Genomic DNA, 18584 nt, shown 5'->3' with positions numbered 1-18584 from the left:
CTCCCCCCCTCCCCTCCCCCCAAGCTGTTATCTCTCACGATCCAGCGATGTAACAATTCACCCAACACCTGCTCTGTCACAGCAGCTCATTTCATGGCTCCATCTCCTTCGGCGGTCGAAAACCTCTCGGACGCGTTCCGTGCCTTGGCTGCCGCTCCGTCATTAGTGTTGACCATCGCCCACCACCATCATCATCATTATCCATCCGTCTGCATCACTCACGAGTGGATGTTAAAGATCCCGTGACGTCGCTCACAAGAGCCAGGCCATTGTGCGCCTGCGTGACGGCCCGTCCAAATTTGCCTAATTTGAAATAATACTCCGAAAATGAAGTCAGTTTGGATCACACACGGGAGCAATCATCCCCCCCCCCCGCGCCCCACCACTGCTGTGAATACATGGCAGGACCCTCCTGTAGAACAGTCCTGAGACTCGGTGAGGCTTTCCGTGGTAGACAAACAGAATCACGATAATCACAATCACCCATATCAGCTGTGAACGATTTAAAGGGTACAGGCATAGGTACAGGCGACGTTTCAACACCTCTCCGCCCTATGTGCTGTAAGGGCCATTTCCCGAAACGTCGCCCATGATATAAACTAAAGACTTTTTTTTAAAAAATATTTGACCAGGTAAGGCACGCTGAGCTATATAGCTCTTTTTCAGCGGCGACCTGGCCACGAATGACAGCGCAACGAAGCGGCTTACCATCACGTGGAAATGTGCAGCAGTTAAATACTCTAAACGCGTGTACTTGGTCACTTCGTGCCACACACACACAGTACGCTATTGTTTACCGTGCTGTACACGAGGTGGGGTTCACGATTCTCCTGCAGCACAGTACGGCAATTGGAAGTGATGGGCATTCATCGACTCTCTAAGCCAGAAAATCCGTCGACGCTGGCGACGATTAAATCGTCGATTCCTGCTGCCACGCGCTTGCCCCCCTCCCCCCGCCAGGGCATTTAATATGCAAATTAGCTCGTGTGCGAGAGATGGTGGGGGAGGGATTGGGGGGGGGTCTGGCTTGTCCAATCAGAGTGCGAGGTCGGAGGAGGGAGAGGGACTTCCGTTCGTCCAATCGGAGCGCTGAGTGGGAGGAGAGTTGGTAAGGCGGGGTCTGGGCCCGTCCAATCAGAGCGCGCGCCGGATTTAAATGCCCTCGCATCACGTGGCGGACGCCGCCCGGCAAGATTTCCCCGGCACTTTTTTTTGCCACGTGTTCGGCCTCCACGTGGTCTAACGTCGCCTTCGCGAATAACTTTTTCCCGCCACTCCCCCCCTACCACCACCACTCGCGAAGCTCATTTAGGGAAGTAACTCCCCTCCACCACCCTGTTTTAAAACCAGTTTGTACTTTCCGCCAGTTGTACTACACCCCCCCCCCCCCGCCATTTGTTACGATCCGCCAGATTACGGGCCACGTCTTTTTGCCCCCCCACCTCTCGATCCGCCGTCTGACGAGTTGTGGGGCGACCCCGAGAGGATTGAGCAGAGAGATCGGGGATCAAAGCATCCCCGCCGGGAGTTTACGGCGCGTGGGTGAACCCCGTGGTGGTGGTGGTGGTGGAGGCAGCGGGCGGTTTGGAGAAGCGAGCGGCCGCTGCTGAGCCATGGAGACGGAGGCGGTGCGAGCGGGGGAGGGAGGGGAGAGCACCGCGAGTTCGGAGTGTGAGTGGCGGGGGGAGGGAGAGCGTCCGGGGGTGAGGGTGTGGTGGCTGTGTTGGTTAAAGGCGTGGTGGTTGTGGTGGCTGTGTTGGTTAAAGGCGTGGTGGTTGTCGTGGTTGTGGTGGTTGTAGGCGTGGTGGTTGTGGTGGTTGTGTTGGTTAAAGGCGTGGTGGTTGTGGTGGTTGTAGGCGTGGTGTGGTTAAAGGTGTGGTGGTTGTGGTGTTTGTGGTGGTTGCGTTGGTTAAAGGCGTGGTGGTTGTGGTGGTTGTGTTGGTTAAAGGCGTGGTGGTTGTGGTGGTTGTGTTGGTTAAAGGCGTGGTGGTTGTGGTGGTTGTGTTGGTTAAAGGCGTGGTGGTTGTGGTGGTTGTGCTGGTTGTAGGCGTGGTGGTTGTGGTGGTTGTGTTGGTTGAAGGCGTGTTGGTTGTGGTGGTTGTGTTGGTTAAAGGCGTGGTGGTTGTTGTGGTTGCGTTGGTTAAAGGCGTGGTGGTTGTTTGTTAAAGGCGTGGTGGTTGTGGTGGTTGTGTTGGTTAAAGGCGTGGTGGTTGTGGTGGCTGTGTTGGTGAAAGGCGTGGTGGTTGTTTGTTAAAGGCGTGGTGGTTGTGGTGGTTGTTTGTTAAAGGCGTGGTGGTTGTTGTGGTTGCGTTGGTTAAAGGCGTGGTGGTTGTGGTGGTTGTTTGTTAAAGGCGTGGTGGTTGTGGTGGTTGTTGGTTAAAGGCGTGGTGGTTGTGGTGGTTGTGTTGGTTAAAGGCGTGGTGGTTGTGGTGGTTGTGTTGGTTAAAGGCGTGGTGTTTATGGTGGTTGTGTTGGTTGTAGGCGTGATGTTTATGGTGGTTGTGTTGGTTGTAGGCGTGGTGGTTGTGGTGGTTGTGTTGGTTGAAGGCGTGATGGTTGTGGTGGTTGTGTTGGTTAAAGGCGTGGTGGTTGTGTTGGTGAAAGGCGTGGTGGTTGTGTTGGTGAAAGGCGTGGTGGTTGTGGTGGTTGTAGGCGTGGTGGTTAAAGGCGTGATGGTTGTGGTGGTTGTGTTGGTTAAAGGCGTGGTGGTTGTGGTGGTTGTGTTGGTGAAAGGCGTGGTGGTTGTGGTGGTTGTAGGCGTGGTGGTTGTGGTGGTTGTGTTGGTTAAAGGCGTGGTGGTTGTGGTGGTTGTGTTGGTTAAAGGCGTGGTGGTTGTCGTGGTTGTGGTGGTTGTAGGCGTGGTGGTTGTGGTGGTTGTGTTGGTTAAAGGCGTGGTGGTTGTGGTGGTTGTGGTGGTTGTAGGCGTGGTGTGGTTAAAGGTGTGGTGGTTGTGGTGTTTGTGGTGGTTGCGTTGGTTAAAGGCGTGGTGGTTGTGGTGGTTGTGTTGGTTAAAGGCGTGGTGGTTGTGTTGGTTAAAGGCGTGGTGGTTGTGGTGGTTGTGTTGGTTAAAGGCGTGGTGGTTGTGGTGGTTGTGCTGGTTGTAGGCGTGGTGGTTGTGGTGGTTGTGTTGGTTGAAGGCGTGTTGGTTGTGGTGGTTGTGTTGGTTAAAGGCGTGGTGGTTGTTGTGGTTGCGTTGGTTAAAGGCGTGGTGGTTGTTTGTTAAAGGCGTGGTGGTTGTGGTGGTTGTGTTGGTTAAAGGCGTGGTGGTTGTGGTGGCTGTGTTGGTGAAAGGCGTGGTGGTTGTTTGTTAAAGGCGTGGTGGTTGTGGTGGTTGTTTGTTAAAGGCGTGGTGGTTGTTGTGGTTGCGTTGGTTAAAGGCGTGGTGGTTGTGGTGGTTGTTTGTTAAAGGCGTGGTGGTTGTGGTGGTTGTTGGTTAAAGGCGTGGTGGTTGTGGTGGTTGTGTTGGTTAAAGGCGTGGTGGTTGTGGTGGTTGTGTTGGTTAAAGGCGTGGTGGTTGTGGTGGTTGTGTTGGTTAAAGGCGTGGTGTTTATGGTGGTTGTGTTGGTTGTAGGCGTGATGTTTATGGTGGTTGTGTTGGTTGTAGGCGTGGTGGTTGTGGTGGTTGTGTTGGTTGAAGGCGTGATGGTTGTGGTGGTTGTGTTGGTTAAAGGCGTGGTGGTTGTGTTGGTTAAAGGCGTGGTGGTTGTGTTGGTGAAAGGCGTGGTGGTTGTGGTGGTTGTAGGCGTGGTGGTTGTGGTGGTTAAAGGCGTGATGGTTGTGGTGGTTGTGTTGGTTAAAGGCGTGGTGGTTGTGGTGGTTGTGTTGGTGAAAGGCGTGGTGGTTGTGGTGGTTGTAGGCGTGGTGGTTGTGGTGGTTGTGTTGGTTAAAGGCGTGGTGGTTGTGGTGGTTGTGTTGGTTAAAGGCGTGGTGGTTGTGGTGGTTAAAGGCGTGGTGGTTGTGGTGGTTGTGTTGGTTAAAGGCGTGGTGGTTGTGCTGGTTGTGTTGGTTAAAGGCGTGGTGGTTGTGTTTGTTAAAGGTGTGGTGGTTGTTGGTTAAAGGCGTGGTGGTTGTGTTGGTTGAAGGCGTGGTGGTTGTGGTGGTTGTGTTGGTTAAAGGCGTGGTGGTTGTGTTGGTTAAAGGCGTGGTGGTTGTGTTTGTTAAAGGTGTGGTGGTTGTGTTGGTTAAAGGCGTGGTGGTTGTGGTGGTTGTGTTGGTTAAAGGCATGGTGGTTGTGGTGGTTGTGTTGGTTAAAGGCGTGGTGGTTGTGGTGGTTGTGTTGGTTAAAGGCGTGGTGGTTGTGTTGGTTAAAGGCGTGGTGGTTGTGTTTGTTAATGGTGTGGTGGTTCTGTTTGTTAATGGTGTGGTGGTTCTGTTTGTTAATGGTGTGGTGGTTGTGTTGGTTGTAGGCGTGGTGGGTGTTGGTTGTAGGCGTGGTGGTTGTGTTGGTTGTGCTGGTTGTAGGCGTGGAAGTTGTGTTGGTTGTAGGCGTGGTGGTTGTTGTGGTTGTGTTGGCTGTGGTGGCTGTGTAGGTGTGTTGGCTGTGTAGGCGTGGTGGTTGTGGTGGTTGTGTAGGTGTGGTGGTTGTGGTGGTTGTAGGCGTGTTGGCTGTAGGCGTGGTGGTTGTGTTGGTTGTAGGCGTGGTGGTTGTGGTGGTTGTGTTTGGTTGTGGTTGTGTTGGCTGTGGTGGCTGTGTAGGCGTGGTGGTTGTGGTGGTTGTGTAGGCGTCGTGGTTGTGGTGGTTAGCGCGCTGCACTACGAATGTGGCGACCAGAGTTCGATTCCCGCTTATGGCCAACGCCACTGGCGATTAACTAAACCGCTATTGGACCTCCCCTAGGTCGATTTGGCCTCAAATGAGTACCTGGTGCAGTCTAAACATCAGCATTGGGGAGACAAAGGCGGCCGGGCGTGGTATTGGCCACCCACCCACTCATGTGCTGTTCCGGCCTGCAATAACATCCACAAAAGGGTCTGGCTAACAGCACTTGTCCCAACACGGGCGATGTTTGTATTTGTGTGTTACAGAGGTGTTGTGGGTGTGAGTAATGTGGAGTGTTGTACGGTCTAGGTGTGGATGTTGTGGTGTAGTGTTGCTTCTAGTTGTGGTTGTGTGGTTCTGGTTCTAGTTGTGATTGTGGCGATTCTAGCTGTAGTGATTGTTGTAGTTGAGTTGACTCTAGTTGTGTCGGCTCTAGTTCCTGTGGTTGTGCTGGTTCTGGTTGTGGTTCTAGTTGTGATTGTGGCGATTCTAGCTGCAGTGATTGTTGTAGTTGAGTTGACTCTAGTTGTGTCCGCTCTAGTTGCTGTGGTTGTGCTGGATGTGGCTCTAGATGCTGTGGTTGTGCTGGTTCTGGTTGTGGTTCTAGTTGTGATTGTGGCGATTCTATCTGTAGTGATTGTTGTAGTTGATTTGACTCTAGTTGTGTCGGCTCTAGTTGCTGTGGTTGTGCTGGATGTGGCTCTAGTTGTTGTGGTTGTGCTGGTTCTGGTTGTGGTTCTAGTTGTGATTGTGGCGATTCTAGCTGTAGTGATTGTTGTAGTTGAGTTGACTCTAGTTGTTGTGTCGGCTCTAGTTGCTGTGGTTGTGCTGGTTGTAGTTCTAGTTGTGATTGTGGCGATTCTAGCTGTAGTGATTGTTGTAGTTGAGTTGACTGTAGTTGTTGTGTGGGCTCTAGTTGCTGTGGTTGTGCTGGTTGTGGCTCTAGTTGTGATTGTGGCGATTCTAGCTGTAGTGATTGTTGTAGTTGAGTTGACTGTAGTTGCTGTGGTTGTGCTGGTTGTGCTGGTTGTGCTGGTTGTGGTTGTGTTGTTCCAGGCGAGTCGTCGGGCTGCGAGGACCGCCTCGCCTCTCTCCGCCGCCTTGCTCTCCTCGTCTCGGCCGTCTCCATCGTCGCCACTGCCGGCATGGGGGCCGCCGCCTTCGGTGAGGGACCCCTCCGCAACGTCGTCATCTCCACCATCTCACTAACACCACCACCACCACCATCATCATCGTCATCATCATCCTCGTCACAGCTTCTGGATCATGGTCGCACTTTGCCCCCTTCTCCCTCCCCCGCAGTGGTCTCCGTGCTGCAGAAAAGTGCAGCCGCGTTCGCATTTGCGGTGAGTGGCCCTGACCCAGTCGCCGACCTCGTCCCTGTGACACCGACTGTGGCCTGGGACCCGTAGATCCTCGTGCGGCCCTGCCCCCGAGCCTCTAGCGGCGACCCCTGCGATGTGCGTCGTTCTCAGAGAGCGATGATCCTCGCCTCGCCTCACCCCTCAGCCCTCTCGCCCACCCCTCGTGTGTGCACGCAAGTTGAACTTCTTTCGCACCGTACGTAGCCGACCGCGCTTAACCGAGGCGTGGGGGAAGGACAACAAACTAAACACGCAAAGCAGTTCTAACAGAAGTGCGTTTGAATATAGATTTAATAGTGCATCACAGCTCCCAGACCCTCCCCCCCCCCCCCCCACCCAGTGGCTTCCTCGTATCAGAAGAGCGTTCCAGACGGCCGCAGGAGCGCATCTGAGCGCGTGCGATGAGATGACCCTCTCGGTTCGTCACCCTCACTCAGGTGGGGGCCGTGCTGGACACACTCACCTCGGTGGTGGTCGCCTGGAGGTTCAGCAAAGTCGAGGTGCCCTCTTCACGGCGTGAGCACGGGTGAGCGGGGGGGGGGGGGTGTTGAGGGGTGACCTGGGGGGCGGGGGGGGGCTTGGTGGGAAGGAGGTGAGGGAGGACATGGGTACACGTTTCTCTCGCACCCCCTTGTCTCTCCCTCCCCTCGTTTCTCTCGCTCCCCCCCCTCCCCCCGCCGTATCTCTCTCTTTTTTTACGATCAGAGGAAACAAGAAAATGCTCGGTGTAATCGGCACTTTGCTTCGTTCATCATTTAGTTTTTTTTAATGCTTTGCTTTATGTTAACCCCCCCCCCTCCTTTTTAAATGAAAGAGCTAACCCCCTCTCCCTGCCTCTCAGGGCGTGCATGGCGCTGGGGGCCGTGTTCCTCGTCTCCTCCGCGTTCATCGCCGCTAAATCCGCGTTCGGCCTCGTGCAGCGCTCCCAGCCACAGGGGGTGAGCGGCGGGTGGTGGGGAACGCGGCGTGCGTGCGTGCACGGGTGGTGAGCGTGTCGGGGTGGGGGTGTGGTTGTATATATGTTCGTGGCGTGGGTGTGCGATGGATGTGGAGAGTGCACGGTGTGGTGGTGGTGGTGGGTGTTGGTGGGTGTTGGTGGGTGTTGGTGGGTGTTGGTCAGAGTTGGTGAGTGTTAGTGAGTGTTGGTGAGTGTTGGTGAGTGTTGGTGAGTGTTGGTGAGTGTTGGTGAGTGTGCTGTATGCAGGGCGTGTTCCTGCACGTGGTGTCGGTGCTCAGCGCCATCCTCTGCGCCGTCCTCGCTCTCCTCAAGTTCCTCCTTGGCACCGCACTTTCCAGCCGCGCACTCACCACGGACGGTACCGCACTCACCACGGACGGTACCGCACTCACCACCACGGACGGTACCCCACTCACCACCACGGACGGTGCCCCACTCACCACCACGGACGGTGCCCCACTCACCACCACGGACGGTGCCCCACTCACCACCACGGACGGTGCCCCACTCACCACCACGGACGGTACCGCACTCACCACGGACGGTACCGCACTCACCACGGACGGTACCCCACTCACCACCACGGACGGTACCCCACTCACCACCACGGACGGTACCCCACTCGCCACCACGGACGGTGCCCCACTCGCCACCACGGACGGTACCCCACTCACCACCACGGACGGTGCCCCACTCACCACCACGGACGGTGCCCCACTCACCATCACGGACGGTACCGCACTCACCACCACGGATGTACCGCACTCACCACCACGGACGGTGCTCCACTCACCACCACGGACGGTGCCGCACTCACCACCACGGACGGTGCTCCACTCACTACCATGGACGCTACCTCACTCATCACCACCCAGTCTAACTTCCAGCGACACGCACACACACACACGCACGCACACACACACGCATGCCCCGCACTCCACTCCTCACCCTCACCGTGCCTCTCGCTCACCGGGTGAGCCAGGCTGGAACTCGCTGGCAGGCGCTGTGATGGCGCTGGCCATGGTGGTGGCCGTGGATCTGACCCCACGTCATCCTGCGGCCTGGTTCTTGGACGCGAGCCTGGGACTCGCCATGGGGGTCGCCTTCCTCACCCTCGGAATCCGGTATTAAGGGGCGGGGGGGGGGGGGTCTCCCACTGGGGGTGGTTGATGGTGGTGGTGGTGGTAGCTGGTGGACTAAGTGGTTTTGGTGGTTGTTGCAGGCTGCTGGTGGACACGGTAGTTGATGGTGGTGGTGGTGGTGGTTGTTGCAGGCTGCTGGTGGACACGATAGTTGATGTGGTTTTGGTGGTTGTTGCAGGCTGCTTGTGTACTCGGTGCCACGTTGGAGGGCATCGGTGCACTACGAGGAGCTGCCCTGACCCCGACCTGCAGCCCTGACCCCGACCTGCAGGCCTGACCCCGACCTCCAGCCCTGGATGCGTGGAGTCGAGGGGGATCGAGGATTCGTGGGATCAAGAGGCGTTTTACCAGTTTTATAGAAAATAGCGTGGGTACCGTTACCAAGGAGATGCCTCGCGGTTGCCCCGGCAACCAAGTGTGGTGCGCGAGGAGGTTGGTGTTTTATATGCGGTGTGTACGTAATGTCTGGCTGTGTCGGGTGGGGGGAGCGGCAGTCGGTGGCCGGGCGCTGGACTCCCAACCCGGTGGGCCGCGGGGTTCGGTTCCCGCTCACGGCCAACATCGGTGGAGAATCCGTGAACCGGTCCTGGGCCCTCTCCCCTAGGTCGACTCGGCCTGAAACGAGTCACGTGAACCGGTCCTGGGCCCTCTCCCCTAGGTCGACTCGGCCTGAAGCGAGTCACGTGAACCGGTCCTGGGCCCTCTCCCCTAGGTCGACTCGGCCTGAAACGAGTCACGTGAACCGGTCCTGGGGCCTCTCCCCTAGGTCGACTCGGCCTGAAACGAGTCACGTGAACCGGTCCTGGGCCCTCTCCCCTAGGTCGACTCGACCTTAAAAATGAGTACCTCGGCTCAGTAAATGAACATCGCCACTGGGAAGACATCGGCGGTCTGGCGTGTTGCTGATCACCCATCTCCCCGTGTGACATGTGTTGCCTTTATGTCTGCTGCTCGCTAAAAGCGCTTGCCCCCCCAAACAGCCTATTGCGACTATGGGGATGTGTGTGTGGGGGGGGGTGGAAGGGGGGGGGAGTCTTTGTATTGTATGTTGTGTATGTAGTGGTGTGTGTGGTGTTTTGCCCTGGCCTCTTGGCCAGTCCTGTGCGTCTCTGCTTTACCCATACGCAGCAGTAGCCGCTGCCGCTGCGCGCGCCGTGTTTAACACCGCGCGCTCCACACGTGTATAACCCAATAAAGATTCACATGTAGCACTCCGTGTGTGTGTGTGTGCGGGGGAGCGGGGGCGCCGTGATTAGCGCGCTGCGCTACGGGGCCCTGTGACCCGATTCCCGGTCCGCACGTGAAATTCCAGCCGGGTCCCAGGCCCCTCGGTCGACTCTGCCTCAAATGAAGACCTGGTGCGCCGTGGTGTAAAATGTCAGCGCTCCTCCCGCGCCCTCTACGGGAGCGAGAGAGCGAGCGAGCCAGCCGTGTGCCGCCGGTGTTGCACGTTGCGATTATTGCGTTGTTCCTGTGCGTCCCTCCGCCACCCGACACGGCCGGGGACAGCTCCAGGGGTCGCGGGGAGGAGAGGGGGCGGCGGGGGGAGGGCAAACGTGCCGGGTCGATGACCGAGCAGAATTCGTGAACGGTTCCACTTGGCGAACGACGCTCGCGACGAGAAAAATCGCGCCTTGGGACGCTGCACCGGCGCGCGGCGATCCGCTCTCGAGCGAGCGAGGGAGGAGACGACTCTGAAGTGCGATCAGGAGGAACGACGGACGAGCGGGAAGGGAGCGGTCAAGCTGTGAGGAGTCGGCGCCATCGACAACGGCACAGCTCTGCGTTGCCCTTATCGAGGTGTTATTGGGCAACGAATACTCGGTATGGAGTGAGAGAGAACCGGCGCACATGGAGATGCCCCACGCGTGCGAGGGGAACACGCGCTATCCCCGTACAATTGGAGTTCCCACTTTGCTGTACTGCCTTCTGGAGAGCCGGGGTGTGGCTCCTTGACACCCACGTGTAGGGGTTTCACACCTGTGTGTGTGTGTGTGGTCCACCAACCCTCGCTGCTGCCTCCGATTAGCACGGTACGGTGCGGAAAGACGTCGAGGTTGGTGGACGGCGAATCGGTCACGATGGACAACTTGAGGCCATCGCTGCACTTTGATCATTCAGGCGAAGGAGACTCCCCTGGTGTCAACTTCAGGCGTGAACTCACTCTCACTCACTCAAACCCAATCGCCCAGCCATTCACCCACCTACTCACGAAAGCCCACTCACCAACCCACCCACTCACAAACCCACTCACCAACCCACCCACTCACAAACCCACTCACCAACCCACCCACTCACCAACCCACCCACTCACCAACCCACCCACTCACCAACCCACCCACTCACACACAAACCCACTCACACACAAACCCACTCACCAACCCACCCACTCACCAACCCACCACTCACTCACCAACCCACCACTCACTCACCAACCCACTCACCAACCCACTCACCAACCCACCCACTCACCAATCCACCCACTCACTCACCAACCCACTCACCAACCCACCCACTCACAAACCCACTCACCAACCCACCCACCCACTCACCAACCCACCCACTCACCAACCCACCCACTCACACACAAACCCACTCACCAACCCACCCACCCACTCACCAACCAACCCACCCACTCACCAACCCACCCACTCACCAACCCACCCACTCACACACAAACCCACTCGCCAACCCACCCACTCACCAACCCACCCACTCACCAACCCACTCACTAACCCACCCACTCACCAACCCACCCACTCACCAACCCACCCACACACACACAAACCCACTCACCAACCCACCCACTCACCAACCCACCCACTCACACACAAACCCACTCGCCAACCCACCCACTCACCAACCCACTCACTAACCCACCCACTCACCCACCCACTCACCAACCCACCCACTCACCAACCCACCCACTCACCAACCCACTCACTAACCCACCCACTCACCAACTCACCAACCCACCCACTCACACACAAACCCACTCGCCAACCCACCCACTCACACACGACTCGTGACAGCGGCGGTTTCCAGATCGGAGGCTTCTGTTGAGGAGGCTCGTGCAGAACGCCGCTGGGCAGTGCCCGGCTAGGTGCACTGTGAGGTTACTGGGCAGTTGGAGGCAGTTGGAGGCAGTCACCCTCCGACAACAACGATGGGTGTGTGTGTGTGTATTTACAAAGTACTGTATTTTATTTGTGGGGACTGGTGGCAAAGTGGTTAGCGCACTGCGCTGTCATAATCACCATATTTATGCTGGAGGAATCCGATGAGCTATAAAGCTCTTTTTCACAGATGTCCAGCTTTGAACCCGGCGACCCGAGCTCGATTCCCGCTCACGCTCAACACCCGTGACGCTTATTTGAGCCGGTCCTGCGCCTCTACCTTAGGTCGACTCAGCGTTGAATGAGTACCTGGAACGTCGGGGTAACCCACAGCACTGGGGAGACAAAGGCGGCCGGGTTTTAGTGTACCGTGCCGGCCTTAATAGGTGCTCGCTAAAAAAAATGCGACGCGGGGGAGTTTCATCTTTGCCGCGTCTCACCCCCTTGGTGGTGTGGGCGATTTTAGTGACGCTTGCTACGCCTCACAGCGACAGGCACCTGGGTTCGGTTCCCAACCCGGGCGCTTTTCTCAATGTGGAGTTTGTCAGCTGTCTCTCTCTTCCCCTGTTCTGCGTGGGGGTTTCTGCGGGTTCTCCTGTTTCCTCCTCGCATAACTAAACCCACAAGCCCAGTGGAACTGCTATCGGCCAAACCACAGCCGCAATGCTGATATATATTTTTAAAAAAATCTTTCAAATGAGATCGCACAGCAGCAGAATCGCCTCCTGCAAACTCGGCAGGACCCCCCCCCCCCCATGCCTCACTCTCTGTCTCGATCCATCCCCCCGATGACCCCCTGACCCCCCCCCGATGACCCCCCCCCGATGACCCCCTGACCCCACCCCACCGCCGCTAGCCGCAGTGCCCCAGTGCCTATCCCTGCTACCCGCTCTGCTGGGGGTCCTCTCCCTCCTGGCCTGGGGCTCCGCGCTCCTCTCCTCGTCCTGGGGCCTCACCACCACCACCGCCACCGCCTCCTTCACGGGGCCCAGCGGCGCGCCAGGGCCCAAGGTAGTCGACTCACCTGGATGGTGGATTGAGGTGGACTGAGGGTGGATTGAGGTGGACTGAGGGTGGATTGAGGTGGCCTGAGGGTGGATTGAGGGTGGATTGAGGGTGGATTGAGGGTGGATTGAGGTGGACTGAGGGTGGACTGAGGGTGGATTGAGGTGGATTGAGGTAGATTAAGGTGGATTGAGGGTGGATTGAGGTGGACTGAGGGTGAATTGAGGTAGATTGAGGGTGGAATGAGGGTGGATTGAGGTGGACTGAGGGTGGATTGAGGGTGAACTGAGGGTGGATTGAGGTGAATTGAGGTGGATTGAGGTGGACTGAGGGTGGATTGAGGTGGATTGAGGTAGATTAAGGTGGATTGAGGGTGGATTGAGGTGGACTGAGGGTGGATTGAGGTGGACTGAGGGTGGATTGAGGGTGGATTGATGGTGGACTGAGGGTGGATTGAGGTGGACTGAGGGTGGATTGAGGTGGATTGAGGTAGATTAAGGTGGATTGAGGGTGGATTGAGGTGGATTGATGGTGGATTGAGTGGGCTAATGTTGGATTGACGTTGGAAACACATTTCTGCACCCGGCACACCACATTCAGTGTACATCTAAGTTCTTACTCGAGGCTAAACACAACCCGAAAATTAATCTGTTTTGTTTATGGTGACCCAGATCAGGGTAACCCGTGTCAGATTTAGAGTGATCATAGTCAGTGATACAGTGATCCAGGTGAGGGTCAAAGTGATCCACGTGAGGGTGACATGGAAGTGATGTTTGTGTGTTTAGTTTGTTGTCCTTCCCCCGCACCTCCGATTAGCACGGTTGGCTACGTACGGTGCGAAAAAGGTTTAACAACATACACGGGTCAGGATAGCCCATGTCAGAGTGACACGGGTCAGGGTGACACGGGTCAGTGTAACCCATGTCAGGGTGACACGGGTCAGGGTAACACATGTCAGGGTGACACGGGTCAGTGTAACCCATGTCAGGGTGACACGGGTCAAGGTGACACGGGTCAGGGTAACACGTGTCAGGGTGACACGTGTCAGGGTGACACGGGTCAGGGTGACACGGGTCAGGGTAACCCATTTGAGGGTGACACGGGTCAGGGTGACACGGGTCAGGGTGACCCGTGTCAGGGTGACCCGGGTCAGGGTGACCCGGGTCAGGGTGACCCTGCCTCTCCCTCTAGGTGCAACTGCGTCTTGGTCTCTTCTCCGCGTGGAGGAAGGAGGAGGGGAGAAAGGAGACGCGGGTGGACATCAAACGAGCGAGCGGTGCCACGCACACAACTCACCCTCACCAACCCTCACCTCACTCACCGTCTCTCACCTCACCTCAACCTCACCAACCCACCTCACCTCACCCACCCTCACCGACCCTCACTTAGCTCAGCTAACTCACTCTCGCCTCACTCACCCTCACCCACCCTCACCGACTCACACTTGTCTCACTCACCCTCACGTTTCATTGCCGTGACGGCGTGTGGTGCTACACTGACGCGTGGTGCTACACTGACGCGTGGTGCTACACTGACGCGTGGTGCTACACTGACGCGTGTTCCGCAGTGGTGCTGTTCGCCATGGGCCGCGTGGCCGTGACGGGCGCGGCTGTGTCCGCTGCAGCTGTGGCTCTCACCGTCTTCACCACGCTCGCGTCGCCACCCTGCCTCGAGACATCCCACTCGCTCACCCTGCAGCTCCTAGCACGTACGGCTCACTCGACAACTCACCGACTCTCACACACACACACATCCCCATATATATACAAAAGGCAAAGTTGTGATTGTGTGTGTCTGTTTAAAATGTTTAGCGTACTTCCCGACATGCAACGAACTTGAAATTTGCCATGTGGGTACTTTCCAGACTGTACACCATGCAACAATTATACAAATACAATTTTGGTTTGGGGGGGGGGGGCGTGGGAGCTCAATAATGCATTTTTTTTGCACGCCAAGTGAACTGTGACGTCAAATCTGTCACGTGACCCGCGCACGTGGAAGCGTCACGCATTGTAGTGTAGTGCTTAGCGCTACGCTGCGCTACGAACCTGGCCACCCGAGTTCGATTCCCGCTCACGGCCACCACCGGTGACGATTATTTTTATCGGTCCTGGGCCTCCCCTAGGTTGACTCAGCATCAAACGAGTAACTGCGGTGGTGTGTGAACATCGCCACTGGGGAGAGACAAAGGCGGCCGTGGTGAATCCAAGTCCCGGGCGAAGCCGGGTAGTAGAGCTAGTACAGTTACAAGCTCAACCACTCTTCATTCATTCACCAACTCACCCATTCATTCACCAACTCACCCATTCACTCACCTACTACGGTAATTCACCCGCCCCCAACCAACTCAAATCACCAACTCATCGATTCGCTCAACCGTTCATGTATTTATTCACGTAATCATTCACTCAAAAAGTCACCCAACCCACTCGCTCGCTGATTTACTCACTCGCCCATTCACTCGCTCACTCATATCCCCTGCTCCACTTTTACACCTCGCTGATCATCTCGTTAAGGAGCAATAAAACCACCACGCGAACTCCGCTTATCATCCTCACGGCAGCGCCTTTTGGCTGGCCATCGAACGCCAGACGGTCACCGCATCGCGCGCTTCCAGATGGCGCTTCTGCGGCCGTCTGGAACGCTCTCGCCATACGATGAAGCCACTGTAGCTATGCACTTTTACATAATTTAGAGCGGCGTTCTTCATTGCAAGGCCTCTGGTGGCCTTTAGCGAGGCCCCTGACGTGCGGCCCTCCACAATACACAAATGTGAAAACACTCCCCCATCATCATCTTCATCATAGTGCTGTCAAAACCAAATGGTTTCAAATGCGTGACGGCCCTCAGCACTGATGATGTCTTATGGGCGACAGTGGCACCCACTGAAAATGAGTGACCACTGCTTTCGGGGTCGTCCATAAATGACGTCACGCACCTGGGGGGGGGGGTCAGAGATTTGTGACGATGTGTGACGAGGAGGGGGGGGGGGGGTGAGAAATGTGACGTCACATCAAAATGTAAAACTTTAAATAAATGTAGACAACGCGTTCTGCTCATTTAAATATTCTTTTTAATAAATATTTTCTCCTACAACATCAGAGTGCAGCGCCACATTAAATACGCACCACAATGACAATAGTTTAAAGCGATTTGAAGCACGTTTTATTTTCAAAATGGAAATGTTTTTTTTTGGGGGGGGCAGAGCTTTGAGACGTCATATTTGAGGGGGGGGGGTCTGACTTTTTGTGACGCCGTGTGACGAGAGCGGGGGGGTAAAAAAATCGTCCAAAATCGCGTGACGTCATTTATGGACGGCCCCTTCGAGTGAAGCATCATGCCTTCTCCTTTCCCCGCACCTCCGATTATTAGTGCGGTTGGCTCAGTACGGTGCGAAAGAAGTTAAACGTGCACTCTCACACCTCCCTCCCATGTCCACGTTGTTGTTGTTGTGATGTTGTTGTGTTGTTATGATGATGTTGTTGTGTTGTTATGATGATGTTGTTGTGTTATCATGTTGTGTTGTTATTATGATGGTGTTGTGTTGTTATGATGGTGTTGTTGTGGTGTTATGTTGTTGTGATGATGTTGTGTTGTTATTATCATGTTGTTATGTTATCATGTTGTTGTGGTGTTATGTTGTTATGATGATGTTGTGTTGTTATTATCATGTTGTTATCATGTTGTGTTGTTATTGTGATGTTGTGTTGTTATGATGTTGTTGTTGTGATGATGTGTTGTTATGCTGTTGTGATTATGTTGTTGTGTTGTTATCATGTTGCTGTAATGTTGTGATGTTGTTGTTATTATGATATTGTTGTGTTGTGATGATGATGTGTTGTCATGCTGTTGTGATCATGCTGTTGTGTTGTTATTATGTTGTTGTGTTGTTATTATGATGTTGTGTTGTTATTATGTTGTTGTGTTGTTATTATGATGTTGTGTTGTTATAATGATGTTGTGATGATGATGTGTTGTTATGCTGTTGTGATCATGCTGTTGTGTTGTTATGTTGTTGTGTTGTTATTATGATGTGTTGTTATAATGATGTTGTTGTGATGATGATGTGTTGTTATGCTGTTGTGTTGTTATCATGTTTGCTGTGATGTTGTTGTTGTGATGTTGTTGTTTGTTGTTGTTGCTGCTGCTGCTGTAGTGTCCCTGATGTTCGCCGCGTGGCTGGGCGCCGTCTGCTCGCTGCTCCTCCTGGGGGGGCCCCGTGTCCTGCGCTTCCCGGTCTCCGTGGCCGCGGGGGCCCTGGCCCTCGGGGGCCTCGCGGCCTTCACGCTGTGGCGCCTCGCCAGCATTGGGGGGGGGGCTGCGGAGGAGGAGGATGAGGAGGGCCCCGCAGAGAGGGAGCGACTCATGGAGGACGACATCGAGACCGAGTTCGACTGAGGAGGGGTCGGGGCGGGGGTTTGTGAAACCGGTAACCGCTTCCAAACATCGGTTACTGGCTTAGGATCGGTTACTGGCTATTTAAATGTATGTACTAATATTTGTATACCGGAGCATGATAATAATAGGTTAAATAGTGAAGTGCTTAAGGGTCACTGAGGTGGACTGAGGGGTGACTAGGGTGGACTGAGGGTGGAATGAGGGGTGACTGGGAGGTGATTAGCTGGACCGAGGGGTAGATTGAGGTGGGCTGAGGGTGGATTGAGGTGGACTGAGGGTGGATTGAGGTGGACTGAGAGATGGTCTGAGGGGTGACTGAGATGGACTGAGGCGGTACCTCAGAAAGCGGCGACTCTTGGCTCAAGTCGACCCCGAGTCCACCCCACACCCCCCCCCCCCCCCTGCATCTCGCCCCACACACGCCACATACTCACTCGTCATGAGACCCATGTCTGAGGACCCCCACCGTCAGAACAATGTCTATAAACATGTGGGTCAGTTCGCCAGGAATGGTTCAAGGGGAGCCCAACTCTGCTGCTGCTGCTGCTGAGACGCTCAATGTCGAAACTGGTCCTAAGTTTCGCTTGTGCGGAATCAGTGCTTACTGAAACGATGCACTTACATCAGGAAGGGAGGCCGTGTGTGGGGCTGATGGGATGTCGGTATTTCGTATGTGGAGGGGCAGGTGTGTGGTGCGCTCTCCCGAGTGGGACTACTGACACACTCAGCCTCGCTCGATCGGCGTCCGTGTTTGGAGCTCCAATTAAACAGCGGGGAGAGCGAGCCTCATGACTGCGAGTGTGTGTAGTGTGAGGAGTGTGAGGAATGTGTGGAGTGTGTGGAGTGTGAGGAGTGTGTGGAGTGTGAGGAGTGTGTGGAGTGAGTAGAGTGTGTGGATTGAGTGGAGTGTGAGGAGTGTGAGGAGTGAGTGGTGTGTGAGGAGTGAGGAGTGAGTGGAGTGTGAGGAGTGAGTGGAGTGTGATGAGTGTGAGAAGTGACTGGAGTGTGTGGAGTGTGAGGAATGAGTGGAGTGTGAGGAGTGTGTGGAGTGTGTGGAGTGAGAAGTGAGTGGAGTGTGAGGAGTGAGTGGAGTGTGAGGAGTGTGAGGAGTGTGAGGAGTGAGTGGAGTGTGAGAAGTGTGAGGAGTGTGAGTGGAGTGTGAGGAGTGTGAGGAGTGTGTGGAATGAGTGGAGTGTGAGGAGTGTGAGGAGTGTGAGTGGAGTGTGAGGAGTGAGTGGAGTGTGTGGAGTGTGTGGAGTGTGAGGAGTGTGTGGAGTGAGAAGTGAGTGGAGTGAGTGGAGTGTGAGTGGAGTGTGAGGAGTGAGTGGAGTGTGTGGAGTGTGAGGTGTGTGAGGAGTGTGATGAGTGTGAGGAGTGAGTGGAGTATGAGGAGTGTGAGGAGTGAGGAGTGAGTGGAGTGTGAGGAGTGTGATGAGTGTGATGAGTGTGAGGAGTGTGAGGAGTGAGTGGAGTGTGAGGAGTGTGAGGAGTGAGTGGAGTGTGAGGAGTGAGAGGAGTGAGTGGAGTGTGAGGAGTGAGAGGAGTGTGAGGAGTGTGAGGAGTGAGTGGAGTGTGAGGAGTGTGAGGAGTGAGTGGAGTGTGAGGAATGAGAGGAGTGTGAGGAGTGAGTGGAGTGTGAGGAGTGTGAGGAGTGAGTGGAGTGTGAGGAGTGTGAGGAGTGAGTGGAGTGAGTGGAGTGTGAGGAGTGTGAGGAGTGAGTGGAGTGTGTGGAATGTGAGGAGTGTGAGGAGTGTGATGAGTGTGTGGAGTGTGAGGAGTGTGTGGAGTGTGAGGAGTGTGAGGAGTGTGATGAGTGAGTGGAGTGTGTAGAGTGTGAGGAGT

General features: G+C 55.4%; 2 protein-coding genes across 2 annotated transcripts; both read left to right on the top strand.

Moving 5' to 3' along the window:
- Positions 1-1159: 1159 nt before the first annotated feature.
- LOC116944509 (transmembrane protein 163-like) lies at positions 1160-9431 on the top strand. Its single transcript, XM_032958168.2, has 8 exons — positions 1160-1671; positions 5816-5923; positions 6062-6105; positions 6561-6649; positions 6965-7061; positions 7328-7439; positions 8064-8205; positions 8402-9431. The coding sequence occupies exons 1-8, from the start codon at positions 1614-1616 to the stop codon at positions 8460-8462; spliced, it is 711 nt and encodes a 236-aa protein (XP_032814059.1). The 5' UTR covers positions 1160-1613; the 3' UTR covers positions 8463-9431.
- A 1924-nt stretch (positions 9432-11355) lies between these two features.
- Positions 11356-17779, top strand: LOC142925526 (uncharacterized). Its single transcript, XM_076068370.1, has 5 exons — positions 11356-11393; positions 12196-12350; positions 13536-13620; positions 13912-14052; positions 16501-17779. The coding sequence occupies exons 1-5, from the start codon at positions 11390-11392 to the stop codon at positions 16740-16742; spliced, it is 627 nt and encodes a 208-aa protein (XP_075924485.1). The 5' UTR covers positions 11356-11389; the 3' UTR covers positions 16743-17779.
- The last annotated feature ends 805 nt before the right edge of the window (positions 17780-18584 follow it).

Source organism: Petromyzon marinus, chromosome 21 (assembly GCF_048934315.1).
Source record: "Petromyzon marinus isolate PM22_M1 ecotype Great Lakes invasive population chromosome 21, UKy_Petmar_22M1.pri1.0, whole genome shotgun sequence".
NCBI classification, from domain to species: domain Eukaryota; kingdom Metazoa; phylum Chordata; class Hyperoartia; order Petromyzontiformes; family Petromyzontidae; genus Petromyzon; species Petromyzon marinus.
Note: the sequence above shows the minus strand (reverse complement) of the source record. Positions and strands in the feature narration are given on the sequence as shown.